At 35.8% G+C, this 16,745-nt stretch overlaps 2 protein-coding genes across 2 annotated transcripts; one reads left to right on the forward strand and one right to left on the reverse strand.

Annotated features, from left to right (window-relative positions):
- Positions 1-6,137: 6,137 nt before the first annotated feature.
- Positions 6,138-7,321, forward strand: LOC108816431 (dehydration-responsive element-binding protein 2D-like). Its single transcript, XM_018589002.2, has one exon. It carries the CDS (start codon positions 6,403-6,405, stop codon positions 6,991-6,993), a length of 591 nt encoding a protein of 196 aa, XP_018444504.1. The 5' UTR covers positions 6,138-6,402; the 3' UTR covers positions 6,994-7,321.
- A 5,160-nt stretch (positions 7,322-12,481) lies between these two features.
- LOC108818241 (protein WALLS ARE THIN 1) lies at positions 12,482-15,192 on the reverse strand. The gene is made up of 6 exons (XM_018591140.2): positions 14,911-15,192; positions 14,759-14,821; positions 14,550-14,666; positions 13,892-14,312; positions 13,162-13,313; positions 12,482-13,030 (listed from the first exon to the last, which is right to left on the reverse strand). The coding sequence occupies exons 1-6, from the start codon at positions 15,123-15,125 to the stop codon at positions 12,829-12,831; spliced, it is 1,170 nt and encodes a 389-aa protein (XP_018446642.1). The 5' UTR covers positions 15,126-15,192; the 3' UTR covers positions 12,482-12,828.
- Between the last annotated feature and the right edge of the window lie 1,553 nt (positions 15,193-16,745).

Here is a 16,745-nt window from a genome sequence, read left to right on the forward strand (position 1 = left end):
GGTTGTGCTAATAATATCATAGGTTAGTAGTGTGAACCAACAACATATGCTTTATTTCGTATATAATTGCAAATCCCTAATTATAAGCGAGCATGAAACATGTGTTAAGCGACATGATACTTCGTAACTACACTGTGATACATAACTGTTAAAGTTATCATAATGAAAAAAAAATCTTTGTAAAATTTGTAATTAGAAGCAGATAACCATTTTAGTTAGACGTATCATGATGTATATTAGTTATACGTGTTCTGTTCAAGTTCAAGTAATACAGCGGCCACAAGTTTCTTATTAAGTGACGTGCGAAGGTGGAAACTTAATTAACTCCATTTTCTGGATTTTCTGTTTTTCACATGTTAATAAAACGGAGAAAAATTCAACAAATCATCATATACCTCTGTTCCTACTACATTGATGTTTTATTCCTAAAAATGGTTTTTATATGTGTTACTTTTAATAGTTGATGTTGGTACGTATTATTATTTTAGGGAATATTATTGAGAATATTAAATTTTCTGAAATATGATTAGCTCATCATTATGGAAATGTTTTAGCGAAAGAAAATAAATACGTGGTTACCAAATAAAAAGATGTTAAATAAATACGTTTGATACCAAACTATAAAACCATCCACAGTTTTATAGTCTTGGGCCTAGAAAGCCTTTGGATCACCCCCTGGTTAAAAAAAAAAAAAAAAAAAATATAAAACCATCCACGGAGCTAACTTTTCTTGCTTATTTTGTTTAAGATAGCTTAGAGAATTTGATTTGCAGGGAGTGTTTTTTTGGAGGAAGAAGAAGCGTGTCTGCTCAATTGCTTAATTGAGGGATTAATGCCTTAACAACCAGTTGGTGACTACGCAATTTCTTCCTTGTAACGAAAAACCCAATAAAAACACATTTCTTAAATCATCTAGTTTTATATGAGATGAGGAAGAATAATTTATTCACAACAACAAAAATGAACTTTTTATCAAAAAAAACAATAAAAATGAACGACATAGGAAAGAATAATTAAAAATTAGATATTGATCCGTGCGACCGCACGGATATTAATTTTCTGTTTTAGTTTTTATTTATTTATACTAAATGATGTAGTTGTAATACTTGATCGTTTTACATTGACTACATTAAGGATGTGTATTTAGATATCCACTGATTCGGTTAAAATCTATTTGGGTTTGAGATTTTCAAGTTTAAAGATTTCAGCAACATTTAAATATTTATAAATTTTGGTTTCGATTTGATTCGGGTATTTGCGGGTTCGGTTCGGATACGGATAATCCGTTTGAATTATTTTAAAATTTTCAAAATTTATATATACTTTAAATTTCTCAAGACATATAAATTTGAGTAATGTAAGCCAAAATACCTATATATATATTAACATAAACACCTATCAAAATATAAGTATGTGTTTTCATATTGATGTATAGTTTAATTTAAACGATATGAAATATATATATATATATATATATTCATATGATTTTATAATCATTTTATCTTATTACATAAAAATAAACATTGATTACAAAAGTTTATGTGAGATTTTTTAACAGTTTTAGTAATTTATACTCATTTTGAAAAATTCAAAATATAACATATACAAAAATATAAAATTTATTATATGATTAATGTAATTGTGTAATTTATTTTAATAATAAAGAATTAAACAAAAATGATAAAAAAATATACAGATTGTTAGCAAATCATTGATTGTCATATATATTTTTAATTACATTAGGTAATTCCAAATTTTATTTAAGAAAATAATATATAATAAATTTTAATTTGATAAATAAATAATCTAAAATTGACATACTATATAATATAATATTTCCTAACAATTTAATTTTGGGCTAACAAAATTTTCAATTGATTTTTAAACCGTCACATAAGCAAAATTAATATTTCAATTACGTAACAAGTGTCAACTCAGCAGAACATTTTTTTAGTTAGTATAAATTACAGGTTATAACTTTTAAAAAAAATTTCTCTATATTGAATTTTTCTTTATTTTGTTTTTGTGTTTTCTAAAAAAATGTTTTTTAATGAGTTTTCTTTTTCTTCTTTTATTTGATCTATTTATCGAATATCAATTTCTCGTACACTGGAGCAGCTAACACAAAACTTTTGAGGAGAATCAATGTGAGCACCTGAATTCTCGAACAAAAACAGAAGCATGGCCAGAACTCTTAAACCAATCAAAGTTTCAACTAAAATCTCATCGATTCTCATGTTTTTCGTTAGGAGTAGTCTGCTTCTTTTAAAAGTATTAATTTTACGTAATATGAATCTCGTCTAGAAATGCACGAGTATCGAATCCATAATTTTTTTTAAAAAAACTCATCACTCAAAAATTCAGTAAAATACAAAAGAGAAGCAAGAAAACAGACAACCACACCATGGTAATAATAATTCCTTCCGTCTCAAAAAAGTTCAGACGGCCAATGAGGGGAGACTTGTAGATATATGAAATCAAACGATTATTCGTCAACACTATGTCAAACGCTTCTTTATTACACTTTGGTTCCTCAAACAAAGTCTGATCCAGTTTGATATACTGAACGGCAAAACACAACATTGCATATGGTTTGTCCAAAGCACTGATTAATTTTTTTTTTATTCGAAAGCGATCAATAGCTAGTTTTGTTTCTGAGAGATTAATATCGATTGGATTTGCATAAGAGTGGTTTTGTCGCAACACTGCAAATGATTCCAAAGCCCACGTGCCTTGAACTCATCTTTATCCTATTGGCTATTACACTTTCTACTGGTCTCGTCAACTGATTAGTGGTTCTCATTTTAGTTTCAATTTGAGTTTTAAGTTACGATAATAATCTTTTTATGTTTCTTTTCTTTTTACAATTTATATTTCGGAACTAGTCTTCTTGTTATTGGCTGATCAAAAAAAAGTCTTCTTGTTATTGAAACGAGCTCTCGTTCATCGAAATAATCATGTGGCTGCAAGTCTGGCTCATTCTATATCCACACAAAAGCCTATATCCATATAGAACGGGGCATTTTATTAGATGGACTTTAAATGGGCCATTGTTTATCTCTCTGTTTTTTTTTTTTTTTTTTTTTGTCAACTGGTCACTTTTGGACCTTTAATCCTCAAACTGAGGTAAGTGGGGGTCGAACCCCCGACGTCAGGGCCCGAAGGCAGAGCTCAGCAGCCACTTGGCTACGAACAACCCGACTGTTTATCTCTCTGTTTAATTTGCTCAATTCCTTCGTTTAAACGGCATCCTACTCTATAAAATTACATTAAAACTTACTCTTATTTTCTGTTTGGTCTATTTTCCCCCTATAATGGATAATGGTGCTTCCGCACAGTTGCATCATTTGTAATTTTGAAGCATGTGTAGTAATTATATTCCAAGTAATTTTAGCTCTGAAGTACATAATTTTAAAAATACTTTAAAAAGTGTGGACAAAAGTAAACATTTCTGAAAAAAGCTTCACACAGCCAAGTATGATGTCTTTGTCATTTTGGTATTTTTCAGTGTTATTTGTTTCGAACTTTCACATTAATTTGACGTTAGTGAAATGCTTATGTCCTTTTTTCTGTAACACATATGCTTATGTCCATAACTTCTTGCATCTTCAGTGTTTACCAAAGAGGGGTCTACTGTGTACTTATTAAGTCTGAGACAAGTGTACTCCCTATTCTTTTAGGTGTCATGTATTTTCAGACAAAATAAATCACGCAAGATAGTATTATTTTAATAGAACTAGAACTAAATTGAAATCTACTTAATTCGTTTTCCCTTTTACACTAGTTTGTGTAGAATGTTACTTTTGCCCTAAAAGATGTTGAAAGATCTTAATTTTGGAATTACACATAGATTGTGTGAGTCATGTTTGGCAGTTTCCACGATTGTCTTTCCAGATACTTGAACTACTTTGATATTTTACAACATTTTATTTGAAAACAAGGAATATGTTTATATAGGAACCAGAGCTTGTGTAGAATGTTACTTTTTCCCTAAAAGATGTTTAAAGATCTTAATTTTGGAAGCACACATAGACTGTGTGACTTATGTTTGGCAGTTTCCACTATTGTCTCTCCAAATCTTGAACTACTTTGATATTTTAAAACGTTTTATTTGAAAACAAGGAATATGTTTATATAGGAACCAGAGCTTTGTAGTTATCGGTTAAAAGAATAAATAAGGAGTAGTCAAGAGACCGCTTTTCACGTGTTTCTCGACCACAAAAGTATTCTGAAACAAAGAATAGAAAAGGTTCAATGAACTCTGTTTTGTCTCTCGAGGAACCAACTTCTGGCCCCGCTCGTTCTGTATGCGTGTACATATTAGCTACCACATGACTGACTCTTACAGACATTCATACTTGTATTTTCCTGTACTAACTCCACGTGACAGTAAAACTTAAAAAGGCCGAGTGAACGGATAACATGGAAGAAAAAAATTGGTGACTGCATGTACGAAAAGATTTTTACTTTAAAAAAAAAGAAGAAAAACTATGATTAAGATTTCATAGAATTTACGAGCAGGATTATGTAATACATCTATTCTATTAAAATTAAAGTACAAAATAATATTTACCTACTTTTAAGTGGATTTTTATAAATTTTTATTCTATTTTCAACTAATTGTAATCACTTTATTTATTGTTTTCATTTAAGTGTTTTACTACATATTTTATATTCTTTTTTATTTTTCCAGACTACTTTATTAATTATATTTATCATAATAATTTGATGACATTTATTTTACGTATTAATCATAATAGTTTCACGTATTTAAATGAAATACTCCGTTAATGACAAAAATTCAAATCGGTTAACAAAATTATTTTATTTATTTACATAATTAGTTAGACATGATCATTCTGGTATACATTATAGATTGATTTTTACGAGTATCCGGTTTTTAGATTTTAAAATTAAACTATGTTAAAGTATTAAAAAATTTCGGACACTAAATTTTTCTCAGTCTAAATAAATTTGTATGAATCTAAAAATATCTAAATAAAATATATGTTCAAAAATATCACTAAACAGTTTATAAAAATGTCAAAATCAAATCTGTACGGGCGTGCAGAGCAAACTCTAGTATCTTTTATACTCTATTTATTTCTGAATAAGTGTCACTTTAACATTTTCACACAGATTAAGAAAATGATGGAAATATATGTAAGTTGTTATTAGTTACACTTCTCTGACTAATAGTATTTAAGATAGATAAAATTATTTATAAAATCAATGTAATTTGCAATTAATTTTCAGCTGAAAGTAATTATAATTTGCACTGAATTTGTAAAATAACTTTTTATAACAAGAAAAAATGTGAGAATGACATTTATTATGAAACAGAGGAAGTAACTACTGGCGTAGCTCAACCAAATTTTTATTTGCAAAGTAAATTAATACTCTTTCCGTTTTATATTACTTTCGTTCTATGTTTATGCACACAGATTAAGAAAACATTTAATTTTACATATTTTCAAAATAAAAAACACTATTAACAATACACCTAACTATATATCAATCAATAGAAAAATAGAATAGAGAATATTATCAATAAATTTTGCATTGAAAACTAAAAACGATACTTATTTTGAAACGAAAATTTTACTCTAAAACAACAAGTAATTCGAAATGGATGGAGTAATTACGTTTCGTCTGTTTTTTTGTTTCAAATTAATGAGTAATTTTCTTACAAAAGAAAAAAATATATTTTGTTGATCAGTAAACTGATACGGTTTATTTTCAAAACAAAATAAGATGTATGAAGTAAATTTTATTTCGCTGACTTTTAATTGTTTTGCTTTTGTATTCGACTTTTCTCGATTTAATTTGACATATGAATACCATTTAACAAAGAAGTATTTAATTTGACATCAATTATTTTGCTCATTTGGCTATTAGTCCAAAAATCCTTATATTTTGCGATACGAAATGGTAGTTGACAATTTTTTTTTATATTTCCATTATTTGTTTATTTTCATTTGTCTGTTTTTATTACTCTTTAGCTGTTTTGTACTACGAATCCATTTTAAAAAAAAAACAATTTGTTGTTGACAAAAAAAAAGTGATTATTTTTTTATATTTCCCCAATCACGGATGACCTTATCCATATCTCTCTCTCTAAAACTCATCTCCCTCTGTCGACTTGTTTTACGATCTTTGCTGCCAAAAAGAGAAGGGTCTCTGGAGACAAGTGTTAGGATTAGAAAGACAACACCAGCTTCCTCTTCTCGACACGAACCTCCGTCATGCCTCCTCATTGCCACGTAGCATCACTCTCTTCAATTATATATACACACTTACAAATATCCTCATGTCTTTGCCTTATCACTCACCAAAAATCATCAAATAACAACTCATTAGAGCTGTCAACATCAGCATATATCATCCACAGAGCCAAAGGTAATGATGGTTGGTGCAAATAAGAAACAACGAGCGGTCAACGCTAGTTCGAGGAAAGGCTGTATGAGAGGAAAAGGTGGACCTGAGAACGCGTCTTGCACTTACAAAGGCGTTAGACAACGCACATGGGGAAAATGGGTCGCTGAGATCCGTGAGCCTAACCGAGGAGCTCGTCTTTGGCTCGGTACTTTCGACACCTCCCGCGAGGCTGCCCTGGCTTATGACTCCGCAGCTCGTAAGCTCTATGGGCCCGAGGCCCACCTCAACCTTCCTGAGTCCTTAAGAAGCTACCCGGAAACAACATCGCCTGGACCGCAAGTGTCCCAAACGCCAAGCAGCAACACGGGTGAAAAAAGTAGCGAGGAGTCGCCTAGTTCATCCAACGAGATGTCATCGTGGGGAACAAGATCGGAGATATCATGGGAACATATGAACGTTGATTTGCCGGTAACAGATGATTCTTCTATATGGGAAGAAGCTACAATGTCACTAGGGTTTCCATGGGTTCATGAAGGAGATGATGATTTTTCTCTTTTTAATAGTTGTATTTCCGATGGCTATTCTAATTGGGATTCCTTTCATTCACCACTTTGAGGTTCACTAAACTCTTTTAGTCATTAAGACTTACCATATACAATATACATCCAAGGTAGTCATTGTTATTAGCAGTAAGGCCCAAGCCCAGAAGCAACATACGAAGCCCATGAGGATGTTGCAGCTTGAGGACAAACCTGCAACGTTAACAAGAGGTCACGCAAGCTGCGCTTGTACGGTAAAGCAGTCAAGCAATCTACACAACCGTTATGCTCCCCTCTTGACTGCCAGCTGCTGATGTCACAGCTGTCTACTATCTAGATCCTTCTCTATCCTCTATATATTGTCATCGTCTGTAAACATTAAAGCTTAAGCAAATAAAGTTATATTCAGTCATATCTTTACTCTGTTTCATCTCTGTCTTTATGGTATCAGAGCTCAGCGAGTAAATCCTGAGCCATGGAAGGCAATCCTGATCCACACTCTGCGTCTAATCTCACGATAACGCAGTGTGTCACTCTCAAGTTGAAGGATGATAACTATCTAATCTGGAAACTACAGTTTGAGCAATTTCTTTCCTCTCAGTTGCTCCTTGGATATGTTACTGGTGCTCAAGCTCGTCCTGCTCAAACAGTTACCGTTCGTGAATGAGATCAAGACACGCTGGTCACAAACCCGGAGTACATCAGATGGGTTCAAAAAGATCAACTCATCATGGCGTGGATCTATGGAACTCTCTCCGAGTCTGCGCTCCGGTACGTCTATGGTCTTCACACCTCTCAAGAAGTCTGGTTCTCTCTAGGCCAGAAATACAACCGTGTGTCTGCCACCAGGAAGCTTGCTCTGCAGCGCAAGATACAGACAACCTCAAAGGGTACTAAGACCATGTCTGTGTACCTTTCTGAGATCAAAACCCTCTGTGATCAGCTCGACTCGATTGGAACCCCCATACCGGAAAGCGAAAAGATTTTTGGTGTTCTCAATGGGTTAGGAAGAGAATACGAGTCCATTTGTACGGTGATTGAGAACACAATGGACTCTGTTCCAGCTCCTACACTCGATGATGTCATGTCGAAGTTGATCTCTTTTGAAGACAAGTTACAGACGTACTCCTCGCCGTCTGAAGTCACTCCACATCAAGCCTACTACACGAACAGAGGAGGCTACTCTGGTCGTGGAAGAGGTCAGTCTCGCGGTGGCTACAGAGGCAGAGGATACTCCACCCAAGGAAGAGGCTTTCATCAACAGTTTGGTCAAACCGGTGGACGTGGTCAACAAGGCTCTCGCCCTACTTGTCAGATATGTGGCAAGTATGGTCACTCTGCTTTTGAGTGTCACAACAGGTTCAACCAGAACTATCAGCCTGCTCCTCCCCCTCCTCAGGCAAACGCTGTAATCAGAACGACAGAGGAAGCTGACTTTGATGGTAATGAATGGTATCCAGACACCGCTGCAACTCACCATATCACGAGTTCTTCTCAGCATCTGCAAACTTCTCAGCCCTACTCTGGTTCAGATGCTGTGATTGTCGGTAATGGAGACTTCTTACCTATCACTCATGTTGGATCCATCGCAATACCATCACTCTCAGGTACTTTACCTTTAAATGATGTTCTTGTGTGTCCATCCATCACAAAGTCACTTCTGTCTGTTTCGAAACTCACTGATGACTATCCCTGCAAATTCACGTTTGATTCACATACTGTGCTTATTAAGGACAAGCAAACCAAGCAGCTTCTCAGTCGAGGAAGCAAGCGTGAAGGGCTGTACCGGTTAGAGAATCCTCAGTTTCTTGCATTCTACTCTTCTCGCCAGCAGTGTGCAAGTAGTGATGTTTGGCACAAGAGATTGGGGCATCCTCACCAACAGATTCTTCAGCATCTATCATCTATCAAGTCTATTTCTATTAATAAAGTCATCAAGACTATGTGTGAGTCATGTCAGTTAGGGAAAACCTGCAAGTTACCCTTTTCTAGTTCAAGTTTTCAGTCTGAAAAACCTCTGGAGAGGATTCATAGTGATGTATGGGGTCCTGCACCTATTACCTCTGTTCAAGGTTTCAGATTTTATGTCATATTCATTGATAACTTCTCAAGATTTAGTTGGCTTTATCCGATTAAAAACAAATCCGATGTCTTCTCTGTTTTTAAGTCCTTTCAAAGAATGGTTGAAACTCAGTTTGAAAGAAAGATACAAATTCTACAGAGTGATGGAGGTGGTGAGTATGTAAATAAAGAGTTTGCGTCTCATCTTCAGCAGTGTGGCATCAAACATTACATCTCTTGTCCGCACACACCTGAGCAGAATGGCTTAGCAGAGAGAAAGCATCGTCACCTTCTAGAACTCGGTCTTTCTCTCATGTTTGACGCTAAACTGCCTCAGTCTTTATGGGTTGAAGCAGTTTTCACGGCCAACTTTCTCTCCAACCTTCTTCCTCACTCTGCAATGGATAAAGCAATGAGCCCGTTTGAGAAGTTAAACGGCACAGCTCCTCACTACTCTGCCCTTCGCGTGCTAGGATGTGCTTGTTACCCTTACCTACGACCTTATGCTCAAAATAAGTTTGATCCTAAGAGTCTCCTATGCGTTTTCTTGGGTTACACTGAGAAGCATAAAGGATATCGCTGTCTTCATCCTCCTACTGGACGTGTTTACATAAGCCGTCATGTTCTGTTTGATGAGAACAGGTTTCCTTATGCAGATATCTACAAATCAAGCATTGCGGGTGTTACAACTCCGTTGATGACAGCGTGGCTTAAGGGATTACCGGCAAGTGAAGTGCAGGAAGAACAAACTGCAGCAGAACCTCCTCAAGAGGTTATTTCAGGAAGTAGAAGGCAGACAGCGCCTGCTCCTGTTCTGTTTCAGTTAAATGCTGAAGACTTCCCACCTCTAAACACTCCTCAGAACTCTCCTGCTCCAGTCATAGTGGCTGCACCTCCACCTGCAGTTATAGCTCAGCCTGCTCCAGTCAATGTAGCAGCTCCTGTACCTGCTCCTACCTCAGTGGACAACGATCACACAATGGTTACAAGAGGCAAGGCTGGGGTTCGTAAACCGAATCCAAGATATGTTCTCCATACCGTTAAAAGTGTGAATCGAGAGCCAAGAACGCTAGCTCAAGCTTTGAATCATCCTGGCTGGAATGGATCAATGACGGATGAGGTTGATACTTGTCATGAGACTAACACATGGAGTCTTGTGCCAAGACCTGAAAACACACATGTTATTGGATGTCGTTGGGTTCATAAAGTCAAGTATAATGCGGATGGTTCTGAAGAGAAGCTACGCTCCCGGCTTGTGGCAAAAGGAAATGAGCAAGAGGAGGGTATTGATTTCTTAGAAACCTACAGTCCGGTCGTACGCACTGCAACGGTTCGAAGTGTGTTGCACATAGCTACTGTCAAACGATGGAACATCAAGCAGTTAGATGTCAAGAATGCGTTTCTGCATGGTGATCTAACTGAAACGGTGTATATGAGGCAGCCTCCGGGATTTGAAGATCCTGAACATCCTGATCATGTCTGTTTGCTTCACAAGGCAATCTACGGCCTCAAACAAGCACCGCGAGCTTGGTTCGATAAGTTCAGCTCGTTTCTTCTCAAGTTTGGCTTCATATGCAGTGTGAAAGACCCATCACTCTTCATCTATCACCACGGTTCAACCATCATCTACCTTCTTCTATACGTTGATGATATGGTTTTAACTGGAAATGACTCGGTTACTCTTCAAAAGCTGCTGAGTTCCTTAAGTTCTGAGTTTCGTATGAAGGATATGGGTCCCTTGAAGTATTTTCTTGGCATTCAAGTTCACTACACACCTACTGGTATGTTCTTGAACCAAGAGAAGTATGCAACCGACCTGTTACATGCTGCTGGGATGCTTGATTGTGCGCCTATGCCAACACCTCTGCCTTTGCAACTGGACAGAATACAGCATCAAGATGAGCTCTTCAATGAGCCCTCCTACTTCAGAAGCTTAGCTGGTAAGCTCCAATACTTGACGCTCACAAGACCGGACCTACAATTTGCTGTGAACTTGGTCTGTCAAAGAATGCACAAGCCAACAGTTGCAGATTTTAATCTCTTGAAACGAGTCTTACGCTACATCAAGGGGACACTCAAGCTTGGTCTTCACTTTACTTCAGACTCTGATGACACTCTGACAGCTTTTTGTGATAGTGACTGGGCAGGTTGCCATGAAACGAGACGTTCCACAGGCGGCTTCTGTACTCTTCTTGGCAACAATCTCATTTCCTGGTCGGCTAAACGTCAAGACTCTGTCTCACGCTCATCCACTGAAGCTGAGTATAGATGTTTGTCGGACACGGCTGCTGAAATCTCATGGATCACAGACTTGCTGACGGAACTAGGCTTTCCTCCTACCAAGCCAGCTCAAGCTTTCTGTGACAATCTGTCCGCAGTTCATCTAACAGCGAATCCGGTGTTGCATAAGAAGTCAAAACACTTTGCAACACACTATCATTTTGCTCGAGAACAAGTGGCCAAAGGTGCTCTGGTGGTTCAACATGTTCCTGCAAAGTCACAGCTCGCAGACATATTCACTAAGTCATTGCCTCAAGAAGCTTACTACTCTCTTCGATCCAAACTCGGTGTTGAGCCCACTCCCACCACCAGTTTGCGGGGGATATTAGCAGTAAGGCCCAAGCCCAGAAGCAACATACGAAGCCCATGAGGATGTTGCAGCTTGAGGACAAACCTGCAACGTTAACAAGAGGTCACGCAAGCTGCGCTTGTACGGTAAAGCAGTCAAGCAATCTACACAACCGTTATGCTCCCCTCTTGACTGCCAGCTGCTGATGTCACAGCTGTCTACTATCTAGATCCTTCTCTATCCTCTATATATTGTCATCGTCTGTAAACATTAAAGCTTAAGCAAATAAAGTTATATTCAGTCATATCTTTACTCTGTTTCATCTCTGTCTTTAACTGTGATATAGTAATATGTGTAGATATACATCAGCTCCGTGTAAATTATATATGTGCACATACATGTGGTTTGTCTGTAGTGTAAAAGCAGATTCTTACCACCCAGAAACATGAAAACGACAGCTGTTCGTCTCGAATACAAAATGTGTCATGTGCAATATTATGAATACAAAATGTGTGATGTGCAATATTAGAAGTTCAATGTATCTGATGTGGAATGGACACGTGTGATCTTACGTTGTGTAACGGTCAATGTCAAAACTGCATGTGTCTGGTGGGCTTTACTTATATATTGTTTTGTTTGTTGTGTTGTATCTTTCCATTTGTATTATCTACGGCCTGCCAAATCTTGAATCCACATAGTCCACTAACGTTTGGTTCCAGGCCGAACTCGCTTATGCACCGTGTCTCTGGTCATTGAAGGATAGTCAATAATTTTCTTAATGTAGGTAGATGTTGCATATAAAGAGAATGAAAATATGATATATATAAAAATATAATTCAGTTTTTGACAATTTGTTCGTTTGGTTTAAATTCAGTTTCAAGATTTTGGATATCAGTTTTGAATATCCTGACAATGATCAAACATATAAACCATAAATGCAAATTATAACATTCTATTGATGATAGAAAAGCGAAATAAAAACCACAAGAAATGTAATACAAGGGCACTAATATATCAGCCAAATATAATAGTACTGAAAGGTCCAAAATCCAAGCTTCCACATAGTCTTCATCATCACCATCATTATCATTGTCATCTTCACCAGCATCCTCATGAACAATGATGTCTCATCTACTTCTTTTCCCTCCTCAAAAACGACTTTTCTTAGGCAACATATTAAGAAAAAAAAACTAAAAAAAAGCAGACACAAAAGTCATAAACACACAACGGCACACCATTGGGTAATGGCGTTGTAATTATTTGATAGAGAGACTCGATAAGTCAAACGTTGTCCGTTGACTGATGGAGCAGTGGAGCTGTGATGGACGACTTGATGGAGCCGCGAGAAACGGGTGCACGCTCGATAACATGCTCCGCGGAGGACTGGATCATTGCCTTCTCAAGAGCTGCAAACTTCCTCTCTTCGCTCTTACCATACAACACAAAGTAGAGTCCCGCTATGATCAGCACAGCTCCAATAATCCTGACACGTAGTACAAAACAGTGTAAATTATTAAAAAAAAAAAAAAACAGTGTAAATTATTTTCTTCAGTCCTTCTATTTTATCTAAATTATTGTAAAGCCCCGGTTTATATTGTGTATTAGTTTACATACCCGCCCAAGTAAAACTCTTCGCCTAACGCAATCGAAGCCATAATCGCAACGACCAAAGTCTGAACAGGTTGGTAAACCGCAACGAAAACTGGACCCCCTCTGTCAATACACCAAATCTGAACCGCAAACGCGATTCCAGACGCCACTATTCCCTGAAAACAACACAATGTAAGGACAAAATAGACAAATTTAAAACAGTAGGGAAAATAGCTGATGTGATGATCTTTTTTTGTCTAGCTATACTCTTTTTCAGTAGAATTTGATTAAACCAAGTGTTGAAGCTAAAGATTTTTTCGTGGTTTCTTAGATTGAATTTTGCTTTGTTAAACAGCTTTAAATTGAAGTTCAAGTGTATATCTTTTCTATTTCAGTCAAATGGATTCACATTTTGGCAAAGAAAAACAGTAGGGTCAAGATCGAAATATACACTTTGTATTCTATCCAATAAATGTTTTAAGAAAAACATTGTTGGACAAAGATGATTTTATGTTTTCTATAAGATTTTATTAGTTGACAATAAATTTTGACAAAGTTAATAATAAAATTATAATTTAAAAATAATTGAATCCTCCCCCCCCCCCCCCCACCAAAAAATGATGTATTCTAAGCGATTATTTAATGTATTTTTGAGGATTTAATGTATTTTTAATAGTATAAAATTATATTTAAAGAACGAATATAATAATAATTAAAAAATAGTGTAATAGTGAAAAGGTAAAAAGAAACTAACTGCGTAGAGGATGGTGAAAAGCTCCCAACCGGAGTGAAAAACCCAAGCCTGAGAATCTCTTTCACAGAAAGCAGCGATGATCACGAACTGGATAATTCCGAACAAAAGGGTGTAAGACGTAACCGAGAGCCTGGCCGGATAAGATTTAAGAACCGGAGCTTGAAAAACGAGCCAGCCAGACCACGAAAGACAGTGACCTATTAGGTAGATGCAGCCAAGAGTCCAGTTTTTCGGCGCGGCGTCTCCAAGAGGCGCTAGTACGGCGGGGTTGGTTGTGAGGAGGTGAGTGTGGAGGTGGCTAGTCGGAGTGTAGATGGTGGGACCCTTGTAGAGAGTGATGACGGAAGCTCCGGCGACACAAAGAGCTGTTCCTAAGACTTTGGAGATACCGTCTCTTCTGTTTATTCTAACTTTCTCAATCCTGCGTTTGTTTTTTACGTATATAACATAAACAGTGTCATTACTTTTGTGATCACATAATTGGAAATGGCACTCAGTGTGGTCTACGTATAATATTATGTCCACTAATGGTAGGTTTCATGCTTCTACGTTGAAAAGTCAAATGAAATTATTAGATTAGTTCGTTATAGCTGTCCAGGAGTTTTAAATTATATCTTTTTTTTTCATAATTGAAACACGATGAGAGATGGATCGATACCTGAGAAGAGCAGCCATGAGAAAGGTAATGGCGGGAACAGAGTTTTGCATGGAAGAAGCAAATGTTGGTGAAGTGTAATCCAGTCCCAACAAGTAAAAGCCTTGGTTCGCTGTTATTCTGTGTCGTGTAATAAGTCAGTAACATATTCATTACTAGCTACTCCAATTTTGTTATTGAAAATATAAAGTGAGGAATATATATATATATACCCGATGAGTGCCAGAAAGAAGAACTGAATGAGAAAATTGAGTGTAATCGCTGGTCTCTCCTTCCTAAATAAAATAAGTATGGGAATTATAGTTTACTAAATTGTTGGTTAATCACAAGAAACTAGAAAGCAAAGGGTTTTAAGTAATGTTACTTTTCAAGGAAGTAAGCGAAGGGAAGGAGAAGAAGCAAGGCAATGATGTTACGATAAACAGGGAAGACGAGTTTGCTGATTCCCATGTTAAGAGCAGCTCTCGAGACCACATGGAATCCAGCGTAACCGAACTGCAACGTGAGCATCGCTATGTGAAGCTGAAGCTTCTCCGGAACTCCCCATATCGCTCTCCGGTTATCGGTGTTATCAGCCATTGGAACTGACTTTTGAATCAGACGACGATGGAGAAGGAATGAGTGTGTTTGATTGAGGAGGAGGAGTGAAATTGTGGAGATATAAATATAGGTAGATAGCTATCTCATTCCCTCTTGGCTGTGGGAACCACCACACTTGAGAAATTGTAATATGACACTCTAGTAAAGGGGAAAGTGCCTATTCCGACCCGAACAATTTCGATCGTGCCAAATATAATCCGAACAAATGATCAGTGCCAAATACGATCTAAACTCAATTAAAATTTAAAAAACCGATCTGAATTTTTTAAAACGTCCCTAAATCTACATTGACTCTAACAGAAGTTAGTCAACCGTTAACAAGATAAAACAATGTATTCAATTATAATTTAAAAACTTATAACGAACTGAAATACTGAACAAAATGTGGAAGTCCTTTAATAAGTTTGTTTGAATGGCGGTTCATTAATGTTTATACATTAAAAAAAAAAATCAAAATAGCACTAAACTAATTTTTTGTCACAAAATAACATCTAAAAGAGGAAAATGACCAAAAAAAAGTTTTATTAAAGGGTAAATATACATTTATAACTACTTGATTAATTAATTTAAGACTTGGGGTTTAGAGTTAAGGGGTGAGGTTTTAAAAATGTGTTCAAATTTTTAAAAATAAAAAATTAAAATTAAAATTTTCAAAACAAAAGGTGCTATTTTAGTCATTTTACTTTTGGAGTGTTATTTTTGTAACAAAAACTTAGAAAATGTTATTTAAGAGAATTGCCCTTAAAAATTCAGATTTTGAATTTTGAAAAGGTATTTATTAAACAATTATGCGGAGTTAAGAGATGAATGATTTATATGTATTTTTAACATGATGCAAGTAAAATTAGTTGGATGTGGATTTTCATAAAGTAGATCGAATTGATGTAATCAAATTTAAATCGTTTTAAATTTGGTAAAACTATCGGTTATAAAATATTGCATGTAATCATTTTCAAAATTGTAATATCATAAAGAATTAGCATTAAAAAAGTATTGAATAAAAATGTATTTGTGTACATTAGTGATGTTTGTCATTACCGGTCATAACAAAATTTGTTACCAAGACTGCTTGTTACTATAATAATGGAAGTTATGAAGGCATGTCATCCTTTGCTTATATAGTGCTATTTCGCTATTGGTTACAAAGTATGATGAAATTCTCAGGCAAACTGTGGTTAAATAGAATGTCTGCTGTCTATGGCGCGAATGCAAGAACCGTTTACATAACTCGGTTTCACTATTTCCTCAAAACTTTTCAGCAAGCTAGACAGAAAGATTCTTAACATCATCACTGCTAATTCCATTAGCCTATCGGTCAACGATCTAATTAAAGACGTTTTTGGCTCTAAGTTATAATTTTTGAGCTAGTGATCATGTAAAGGGTAAAATTTCTGTACGCAGAACACTCTTTCCAATTCAATCTAATTAACATTCAACCAAAGAGACAGCATCATCAAATTAATTGGTTATCTTGGTTATATGTGCGAGAGTGTTTCTCTATGTTGTCCACTTAATAAAAATAAAGCTTATATATTCCTGAAAAGTAAAAAAAATTACCATAACAATTTATTTTTAATTTAATTTTACCCAACTTTATTC

The sequence above is a fragment of the Raphanus sativus genome, chromosome 7 (assembly GCF_000801105.2).
Source record: "Raphanus sativus cultivar WK10039 chromosome 7, ASM80110v3, whole genome shotgun sequence".
NCBI lineage: Eukaryota > Viridiplantae > Streptophyta > Magnoliopsida > Brassicales > Brassicaceae > Raphanus > Raphanus sativus.

Excerpts from the sequence above, each read along its gene's own strand:
- LOC108816431 (XM_018589002.2), top strand. The coding sequence starts at position 6,403 with ATGATGGTTGGTGCAAATAAGAAACAACGAGCGGTCAACGCTAGTTCG.
- LOC108818241 (XM_018591140.2), bottom strand. The coding sequence starts at position 15,125 with ATGGCTGATAACACCGATAACCGGAGAGCGATATGGGGAGTTCCGGAG. Across the intron at positions 13,314-13,891 it reads TTTTCACCATCCTCTACGCA|GGAATAGTGGCGTCTGGAAT; the intron begins GTTAGTTTCTTT and ends TGTTGTTTTCAG. Across the intron at positions 13,031-13,161 it reads GAAGAGTTTTACTTGGGCGG|GATTATTGGAGCTGTGCTGA; the intron begins GTATGTAAACTA and ends ACTACGTGTCAG.